The 10,571-nt window shown below is 42.2% G+C and overlaps 1 protein-coding gene across 1 annotated transcript in view; it reads left to right on the top strand.

Annotated features, from left to right (window-relative positions):
• Window positions 1-1,259: 1,259 nt before the first annotated feature.
• The window catches only part of LOC103368683 (usherin-like), a gene marked incomplete at its 3' end in the record, with an annotated part of 165,718 nt that continues 156,406 nt past the window's right edge, over window positions 1,260-10,571 (top strand). Inside the window, exons 1-4 of the mRNA XM_008297123.1 lie at window positions 1,260-1,724; window positions 2,219-2,433; window positions 2,571-2,789; window positions 7,797-7,956. Coding sequence (XP_008295345.1) covers window positions 1,260-1,724; window positions 2,219-2,433; window positions 2,571-2,789; window positions 7,797-7,956 — 1,059 coding nt within the window. The remainder of the gene's footprint in view (window positions 1,725-2,218; window positions 2,434-2,570; window positions 2,790-7,796; window positions 7,957-10,571) is intronic.

The following is a 10,571-nucleotide window of genomic DNA, read 5'->3' as shown; positions in this document are numbered from 1 at the left end:
CGCGCAGAGTAACGCGGCCCCCGCCGTTACTTAGTGTCCGGTATCCTGCCGCCGCGAGCGCCTTGCTGGCCAGATGGCAGCTCGCGCTAATCTCCTTAGCAGTGCGCGCGCCGCATGTTGTGAATGAGAGCGGTGAGACAGAAGAAGAAGAAGAAGAAGAAAGAGGAGCTGTATCAAGTTCACCTGAGCTGTCTTCATCTCTCTGTGTTGTACAAAAAAAAAAAAACTACTTGCAGTCATGTTGGGGAAGGACTATTTTCTCTCCGTGTGTGTTGTCGCTGACAGACAGACAGGTGTGTGGACACGCAGGTAGCCGCTTTTTGTTCGCCTCGTGCCACAGCAACAAGTTGTTTGTTGACGCTGCACTTGTGATGGGGATAGAGCTGTGTGCTGGGAGTCCACCGCGACAGGTAAACCTCGAGGAGCTCTCTGTGTGTTATGTGGTGTTACAATATCTGCATAGATAAACAAATTTGCTCTGCATTCAGGCTCGTAGCCGTTATTAGATACTGTGGAAGCTTCCCCTATTTTCCAGACGGACAGTACAGAGGAAGAGCCTGGACCCAGCAGTCATCCCCGGTGTTACCAGAGATGACTGCTGGCCTCTCTCTGTGTGTCAAAATGTGAAATTGAAGCTGCTTAAGTATTGTAATGAAGAGAGCTTTGGCCTAAGCCTCAATTTCCAACAAACTTATGTGGAAACCCGTTTAGTTGGATAAAACCTGGAGGGGCAGATGCCAGAGGAAAAAAAAGGGGCATGTTTAATTCAATGGAAAATGAAGAAAAGGGGGAAAGCGATGTAGCAGTATCAGTTGAGCTGTGCCTCCATCAAGCTGTACATGATAGTGTAGGCTTTGGCTAGGGAATAGCCTGCATGGCATTTCACTCTCCTCAGATTTGTCTCATGTTGGATTTTGGTCTGACCACGTCTCTCTTTCCTTCTCTCCTCCTCTCTTTTCCCTCTCTAGATTGTGAAATCCTACCTATCATGTGAAGGCTTTGGTTGTGGTTTGTGTGTGTGCGCGGGTGTGAGTGTGAGGGACGGAGACAGTGTAACGGAGAGCTAAGCTTCGTAGCTTCACCCCAGGGGCACTGGCCTGTAAAAAATGTCCCTGTAACCCTGGAACCATGAAACCATGACAGTCATCACTTATTCAAACGCTGCTGGAGGGCTTCAGGAAGAAATCCAGGTTCTTGAACGTACCGCTGCCTCCGGAAATGTTCCACCACCCCTGTCCGAGACTCTAGAACCGGGGACCATGCTGGAACCTTCAGAGAAGCCGATTCCTGAACGTTGTGGGGTCAAAGGCCTGAGATGGACTGAAGAGGAGGAAAGTGAGGGAGGAGCGACGGGAGGAAATTTGCAAAGGAAGAGGCAAACATGGGGCAGAGGAGGCAACAGAGAGAGGATGAAAGGAGGAAGAGAGGAGCTGGGTAATGTGTGGAAAGATGGCAAGTGGGAAAAAAATCCACAAGGAAGTAGAAAAAATGGGCCAAAAGAGAAGAACAAGAAAGATGGAATGCTGTCAGTTACAGAAAGAGGAGGTGCGATCCTGCAAATGGAGAAAATGACGAGGAAAAAGAAGCGCTGGCCTGACTTTCTGTGGCCGATGCCCCAAAAAAACATCAACGAAGAAAGGATGAAGAGGAAGATGAACATCGGTATCTTCCTCTGGTTGTCTCTCCTCTTTCTCAGCCTCTGCCCAAAACCTGCTTCATCACAGGTAAGAGTGGATTTCAAGAGACATTTCTAATATCTGACCCATCTTTGTTATTAACTATATAGTGTATTATTTATAAGTTTTGAATAGATGCACCATTCTGTTGTAGGAAACACATGTTTATTAACATTAATCAGCTCTGCTCAAATGTCAACAACACCTGAACCAGCTAAATAAACTGCTGCCATTATTGCATTTCTTATTTACACCTGTTCTTTTCCTACTTTCACATTTCTAAACTCTTTCTGTGAAAAAGGCCTATTTGGTGAAATCAGTGAATGTCTAAACAGCAAATATACCCAAATGTTTTTTCCTTTTTTCTCCAAAGTTTTTGCTATTTGTCATTGAAATTAAAATGTTGTAGCACTTTGTATGAGATTCTTCTAACTATCCTTACACTTTACTGTTTCATCAAAATGTCAGTGGTTGCTGTTGCTACAAGACATTTAGATTACATGGAATGATCACACTTTTTTTTTTTTTTTGCCCTTTCACAGGGACATTTCCCGCGAATGGAGAACATCGCTGCCTTCAAACCCGTGTCCACCTCTCTGCCTCGCTCCACTTGTGGCTTTCCAGAGCGGAGCAGCTACTGTCAATCACCTTCCTCCCAGTCTGAACTGCTGACATGTTATCAAGCCTTCTGTGTGCAGGAGTGTCCCTATAGATCCTCCACACCTCCGTATGCCCCGCTGCTGCTAGCTGCACACAGGTAGCTGGATTAAAATCATACAAATATGTTTCACAAGGTTGCACAATGTGTGACCTTTGACCTTTCAGTCCATGCAAAGTAGAAACAGCAGTGAATTTAAGTTGGTAAAACATGCTGACATGTCTTAATTCCATCAGGGGTACCTGCGTATCTGAAGACACCGATGACACTCGTCCTGGGACTCAGAAAGAGACAGGAACCTCTAGCAGTTCAGACGGGGTTTCTGGTGGATCTGGTAGTTTGCTGTTTCGACCAGGCCAGGATGGATGTCTGGTCTCGCCTCCTTCACAGACACTGGGAGCGCTGGGTTCCCTCACCTTGGCATTGTGGATTAAACCGAGCTCTACGGGAGACATGTAAGTTTATTTTTTTCAGAATAATCAGTGGCATAGATTGAGATATGAAACTTTCTTTAAATTGTGCTCATTTTAAATTACAACATTTTCTGGCGACACCGGTAAACATTACAAAATGTATATGTTTATAGACAACTCTTGTAGCCTGCCTAGTCTGTGTGTGTAAAACAATTAGCGGCAGTAACTTTGATTGGTAGAAATTCATATTTTGATGAATGTTGAATGATTTTAAACTATCTGGGTTTTCACTAAACACAGAAAAGCTGGTTGAAAAATGTATGAAACTATACATTAGTCAGTGATCAGTGGTATTGATAAAGTGATGGATAGAGACTGATTTCAGTGAAAACCCCCAAAGACACATCAGACTTTACAGTTTCATTTAGCACAACCAATTAGAACATTAGTAACATCATGTGACATCTATCAAGCTTTGCGAGTTTGGAGAAATGTCTGGAAGCACAGGTTGATAACAATTGGTTCAGTTATATAGAATGTAGTCATGGCTGGAGAGCTGGCAGGGAGTTCCAGATGTGGGATGATGTGGAGGTGTTGGTATATAACAGAAGCACGGAAACTGATCACACGAACTAGAGACATCAGAGGATGGAGCAGACAATGAGGAATCCTGTAAAAAAGGAAACAAGCCCAGTGGTCAGTAAAGTTTTTATTTAACCTAATTCAGGTAAGTGTCTCCTTCTCTATGATAATCCTGCTCATTTCTTGCTTTCCTGTCCACCGGTAAAGTGTTTTTCAAGTTAGAATTCTTAAATCAGAAATTTTTGTAATCAAAATTCTGCTTTCCATGTGAGAAGATGGAAAATTGAGAAGAACTATTAACTAATTAATTAAGCAGATAAAGTTGTTTCTGTATATAATAAAATTATTTTAGTCAAACAGACAAGAGAAATAACCACACGTTAGTCTGTAGTGGGTCACAATTACTGTTGTGCATCATCCCATCCTACTGATGAAATACAACCTCCCTCTAGAAACACGCTGCTGCTGAGATGTTTGGACAAGAATCTGCTCTGATATGACGTTGAGTTTGATTTTCAAATCTTGACAAGAAAGTGAAAACGCTGCGATATTGATCTAATGACAAGAAACAGGCGGGGTCTGGTCAGGTCAGTATCACCATCAGGAAACAAGTGGCTGTCATGTCCTACTTAGACGTGTTGTGTGTGTGTGAGTTTCAGGGGATGAGAGTGTGCTGGTATGTTCCCGGCAGGACGAGTGCGGTGCAGAGTTACTCTCACTCAGATCAGCTTGCAATCACACAGACACGCACACACTCACACACACATACGCTTTGACGAGGTGCATGCACACACAAAAAGAGATCAGTTGGCTTTGCTTGGCAACCCTATCTCTTCCTTCATACAGTAGCACGTAAAAGTAGATTACTTAAACAACACGGCATGCCAAGTCATGAAATTAGAACTAGGCTAAACATGCATGACGTCTTGTTTGTATTCGTCAGAAAAGTTCCAGGACTGGTGTCACAAAAGATGTATTTCAAACCCAAACTACAAACTACCAGTTTTCCCCTTCAGACGATCAACCAGCACATCTACAAAGAGATCCTGCAGCGTTTGCTTCGTTCAGTGCACGAGAAGAGGCCAGAGTTGTGGCAGGACAAGTTGTAGTTGCTTCACCATGACAACGCGCCTGCTCACAATGCCCTGAGCATCCCACAGTTCCTGGCTGAGAAGAAGATCTCCGTGCTGGAGCAACCTCCCTACTCACCCCACCTGGCTCCGTGGGATTTTTTCCTCTTCCCTAAGCTCAAGGGGGTCATCAAGGGGACCCGTTTTGAAGACATGGACGACATCAACATGTGAAGATGGAGCTGCGGAGGATCCTGGAAGAATCCTTCCAGGAGTGCGTGGCGGCAGAGAAGGCTGGGGAAGTGTGTTAGACTCCAGGGGGATTACTTGGAAGGGGAGAACTTGTAGGTTGTAGTTTGGGTTTGAAATATATCTTTTGTGACACCAGTCCTGAAACATTTCTGACACACCTCATATCTCTTGTGGTTTGGCATTGCACTCCTGCAACACTGTTAGACCAGTGATGGACAGTTTAAAAATAAAAGTATCAAAATACTTATTTAACCACAGAGCTACTGAACTTCACAAGTATAACAGTGGAAGCTATGTTGTTGATAGTTTGTGTAGCTTTGAATTGCCACCCTGATTCATTGCCCACAAAAACCACAAAAGACAACTTTTTCACATTTGCAGCAGTACCATGTCAGACCTGTTAAGTAGCTGGTGACAGATTTGCTGAACAGCTTTCACTTATCTAGATATGGAATTTTTTTAGACTGTCTTTTATTATGACAATCGATAGTTTGCTCCATGTGGACAAACAAAGCAAGCCTTTTCTGTTTGTGAATTCAGTCATTATGGGTTTTTTTTAAACTTTCAGGAGATATTGTGCATTTGCTAATTTCACATGCACCACCTGTCTAATATTATGTTGGCCTCCCTCATCCATTCAGCTCTGATCCATGAGATGCTCCAACCGATTTGTGTGACCATCATGGTTTCACCCTAGGGCGGCTGTGGTTCAGGTGGTAGAGTGATTGTTCGCAAGGTTGTTTGATCACCAGCCCACAGTCCAAGTGTCTGAACCTGAAGACACTGAACCCGAAGTTGCTTCCATTGGCAGGCAAGCGCCTTGCATGGCAGCTCTGTCGCCATTGGTGCATGAATGTGTGTGAGTACCACCAAGGTAGAAAAGCGTTTTATAAGTGCAGACCGTTTACCATTTTGTCAAAGTTGCTCAGACCCTTACACTTATTTTTCTGCTTCCAACACTGCTTAATCCTCACTAGGGTCATGGGGGACTGGAGCCTATCCCAGCTGACTCAGGGTGAAGGCAGGGGACATCCTGGACAGGTTGCCAGTCTATCATAGGGCCAAATAGAGAGACAAACAACCAAGCACACTCACATTCACTGCATATCAATCAAATTCAATCAATCAATCAAATTTTATTTATGTAGCACTTTAAATGTGCAACAACAACAACACAAAGTGCTTTACAGCATTTAAAAACAACAAAGTATTTAAAAACATGACATCATTTAAAAACCATTACAACATTTAGAAAAATATCATTTTTTTTTGTGGATGAGAACCCATGGAGGCACAAGGAGAACATGCACACTCCACACAGAGAGACCCCAGGCTGGGAATCGAACCCAGGACCTTCTAGCTGTGGGGCAACAGTGCTAACCACCTCACTACTTTACCACATCAACTTCAAGAACTGATTATTCTCTCATGTCCCACCTCTTGGCTGGTGCTATTGTAATGCGATAATCAACGTTTTTCACTTGCCCTGTCAGTGGTTTTATATATGTGGCAGATTGGTGTATTCAACAATGTGCTGAAAAGATAAACATGACTGATGGCTTGAGGAGAGATCCAGGGCAGCACTGGACAGGTTACATGTGTATTCTAGTAACGCACTGGATGTTCAGTTAAATGTCACTGTCCGTTTCGTTAAACTAGAGTCAGACAGAGATCAAATCTCTCCTTTAAATTTCACGCTGTGATTTTTGTTTGTGAAGTTGTCCGTCTGGGGGATTCAGATGACAGACAAGTCTTGTTGTCTTGCTCTGCCGAACATGACACCTGTATGGCTGAAGGTATCTGAATGGAAGTAATATCTCTGCCCCCTCCCGCTCACTCTCCCTCTCTCCCTCCCTCGGCTTCTGTTGCTGTCGTTGGCTATCATTCTTTTGTTGTAGAGACGATCATGGCTGCCATCAAAGAAGCCAGATGAAAGGAGGTCTCTATCCTCACCTCTGTCCATCTCTCCTCGCCCCCCTCTCTTTGTCTCTCCCTCTTTCTGTGATTTCACATCCCTCCCCTCCTCTGAACAATGAACAGAGCCAGCCACCTGTTCTTACAAACCATAGTTTTTATTACACTGTGACTTCACTTCTAGTAACTGATTATAAAGTTATATTTGTCTTGTTGGAGGATTCTCTATCTGAATAGACATTTTGGTTTGTGTGTGCACCGGAGTTAGATAACAAAGTACGTGTTGTCATTTTCACAAGTAGCTGAAAGAGAAAATGAGCTTTATTGTCTGCAGCAATCAATGAGGGGAAGTATAGCTTAAAGTGTTAGTTGATCAATATTTTTTAAACAATTGACAAATTCCTCAAGCAAAAGTGCAAAAGGTTTCCTGGTTCTGCTTTCTTAAATGTGTGTATTTGCTGGGAAGCTGGGTTGCCATCACTGGTACAAAACTTTAATATATCTGTGTACGTACTGGGTTTTGGAGTGCTGGTCGGACACAAGAAGCAGGTTAAATATGTTAACTTGGTGGGCATTTTCAGTTTCGTGGCATTTTTTAGGACAGCTGATTAATAACTAAATAATCTAAAGATTATTCCATACGAGCATGGCTGACTTCAAGCACAACTTTAGGAGGATATAAAAAGTAAAAGCACTTTTGGTACAAGAAGTCATTTTTGTCACGTTGTTTGCTCTTGTATCTTAACCGCTCATGTTTTCCCTTTTCTAATACTTCTTCAGTCAGTCTGTCTGTCTGTCTCAGTCCCTTCACACAGGCACGTATTCACACGCATGCATGTGCAGACACACATTCAAATGCGCTTTTTCTCCTGCGTGCATCTATCTGTGATTTATAGGGTACGCTGCTCTGGGTTCATAAAAGCCATGATTTCCTATAAAATGTCAGCGATGGTGGTTAATATGACACGTGGCGGCTGTGCGTGTCTGCACCCAGCGTAGCAGCTGAAACCTCACAGTCATGTAAAATATTGATATTCCATGTGAAAATGTCAGAAGGAGAGACTGTACATAGCGGCGGCGCTCGACTCTGTGGGTTTTGGGGTCTGTCCTACCTTTCATTTTCTGATTTAAGTTAAAACAACTCATCACTGCAAAATATTCCCCTTGTGGATTGTTAGCTGTTGCTCAATAAGTAATGCATTTATTGTTTATGTGTGTATGTTTCCTTCAGGATGCTGCTGGAGAAGAGTTTAGGAGGGCGGCTGGTTTTTTCTCTGACGGTGTCTGGGCAGGACGTCACCCTGCGGTACGGTCAGTCCAACAGCCAGACCATCAGCTTCAGAACAGAGGGCAGGCTGGGGCTGGACAAGTGGACACATCTTGTCTTGCAGGTAGGAAATCTACCCCACGGTGGCACAAAACCCTGCTGAAAATGCTACAGTCCATAGGTGTGCTTGTGGACATAAAGTTCAATCACTCTGCCATCAGGTTTGTTTATATGTGCAGTCACAAGGGATGTGAAAGCTGAGTGGTGTCTTTTTATCACAGAGCGTCTCTATCTTCTTTTGTGTCCGTCTCACTGTTTCATTCTCTGTCCATCTTTTTCTCATCCTCTTTGTGAGCTCGTGGTAATTATACTGGAAAACATCTGTTTCGGAACAGCTGCTGGGGCCAGGGGCTTTCACATTACTTCAAACACGCATACACAAGGCAGATGTTGCCTCACACTTTCAACACAACGTCTGAAAAACGTGTGTGGAAAAACTGACTGCAAAATTCTCTGGATTTGAGTTTTATTGAATTTATTTAGGTTTCTAGTAATTTTTTCTAATGGTTTAGCAACAAATAAACTTAAGCAAGTTTGTTTCATTCTGTTGGTTGGATTTGTTTGTAATTGGTAACTCTTTTCAATTTCTTCTGCATAACAAAATATTTTGTTATATTGTGATTTTGGGCTTCTGATACACTGGCAATACTACCGATAACATCTGGTACAATTTGTTTAATATAGGAATGTTGGATGATAATTAAATAATTGTTTGCTGCATTAGCTCGTGTAGCTCAGTGATAATAGGAGGAGTATTTTTAACCTTTTATACTTTTATCTTAATGTGAGGAACCTGCTCATCACAACGTTGTAAAAGGTCAAAATTAGAGAGACATTGCCTGTTGTCACAAAAAAGACAGAAAACTGCTGATGCATGGAACATGCTAGTTTCTAGAAGTGATGCGTGTAATTTACTGTATGTACTCTATGTTTGTATATTTTCTCTATGTATGAATAGTTTCAGGATTTAGGCCTCCCCCCCTCTCTTGGCATCGCTTGACCTAAGTGGTATATCAACTAGAAACTGTAGAAGGCATCAGAAGTTAGTAATACAAGACTGTCATGGACCCAAAAAAAAGGGCTTTCATGAGCTCTGATCATTCTAAAATGGCAGCTAGTGAAGCGGAGAGAGTTTTGAGGCCCCAAACGAATGTGTGTGTGTGTGAGTATCATTTTACAGATTACTCCACTGGACAATCTCTCTCTTTCAGCATGTCTGAATAACACCCAGGCTACTAGGAGAGAAAATCTGGTCACCATGACAAGCCTTATCGTTATAAGTGCTTGTAACTCAAGTTGTCTGTTTGTGTAAAATCTTCAGGCCATTTTTTTTTGACCTGGTACTGACTTTAGGAGGCTTTATTACCTTTTATCTGCAGACTTTTTCACCTGGCACCTACCCTGCTATGACACCATTTTATTAATGACATTATTTAGCAGTGAATATAACACGTGCATTCTCAAATACTAATTAAAAAAACGAGATCAAGGTGATCGGTGGGATAGAATTTGCATTTTATATTGTCAGAACTTACAAAACAATTGCATGTTTTTTTTAAAAGTTATTTAGATTATTTCTTTTTTTTGCCCAGCCTGACATTTGTTCATATCAATATCCAGCTTTGCATCTCCATCAATCACTTCTTCCTTGTTGTTCTTTCAATGTTGAGCGGCTGTTTTTTTTTTTTGCACACTCTGCACCTCTTGCTTTGGTTTCCCAGTAAAAGTCTTCCAGAAAAGACAAATAATTTTACTCCCAGAAATGCTGGAAAGGGCTTTACTGCGGACCGAGGAGCTTCAGTAAAACCCAGCTGGATGACTGAGAATTTACACAGACGTTTTACTGCCAAGCACATGTCAGATATATTGAGATTGCTTCTACAGGAAACGAAAGTGATTTGAAATACCAAAAGAAAGAGGATCCAGCTTATGGCATTAAAAAAAATACAACTTAGCCTACTATTAGGCAGAAAAAAACTCAAATAAGATAATGAAATGATTCTTAAAAAATGATGGATTTTATGAGAAGAGGCCATCTCTGTTTTTATAGTTTTGGCAAGTTTTACCTTCTTTCCCCCCAATCCTGTATATTCTAAACAATGAAATTCTGTTTTGTATGTATATTAGGAGGTTAGGTTTTGTTTACTGTGAAGTCGAGGAGTTATAAAGAAGTTGTGCGTGTTGCCCAGTACGTTAAAGGGAAATCATTGTGCCTAGCCAGAATATCTAACTTGACAGTTTAGCTTACAAGTTTGCTGATTGGTGTTGATGGTACAGTAATTTGGCACTGAAACATGTTGTTGGCTAAATATAGGATTGCTGATGGCTCAAATGGTAGCCAGTGTGTGTGTGTACAGTATGCGTGCATGCCTCGTAGGGAGTAAGGTTGTCATGTACGTCTTTGAACAATATACTGTATACGTGTGTCGTAAATGTGTGTCGGCGTGGAAGGGTGTTAAGGCTTGTAGGCATTTTGCTAAAAGTGTGTTATGTTGGTGTGGCTCGGAGGTGCTTTGAAACTTTGTGTGTGTGTGTGTGTGTGTGTGTGTATTTGTGCATTCTTGTGAATCAGTCTGCCTTTTGTTTAATGGTACGGTGATTTGATCTGCTTTGACCGTTCAGGAGAATAACATGATCATCCTTGACACTCAAACACCATTCGCATACTCCTGTTCTCGC

Source organism: Stegastes partitus, unplaced genomic scaffold, assembly GCF_000690725.1.
Source record: "Stegastes partitus isolate 25-593 unplaced genomic scaffold, Stegastes_partitus-1.0.2 Scaffold1190, whole genome shotgun sequence".
Classification (NCBI taxonomy): Eukaryota; Metazoa; Chordata; class Actinopteri; family Pomacentridae; genus Stegastes; species Stegastes partitus.
This window is presented reverse-complemented; position numbering and strand designations above follow the sequence as displayed.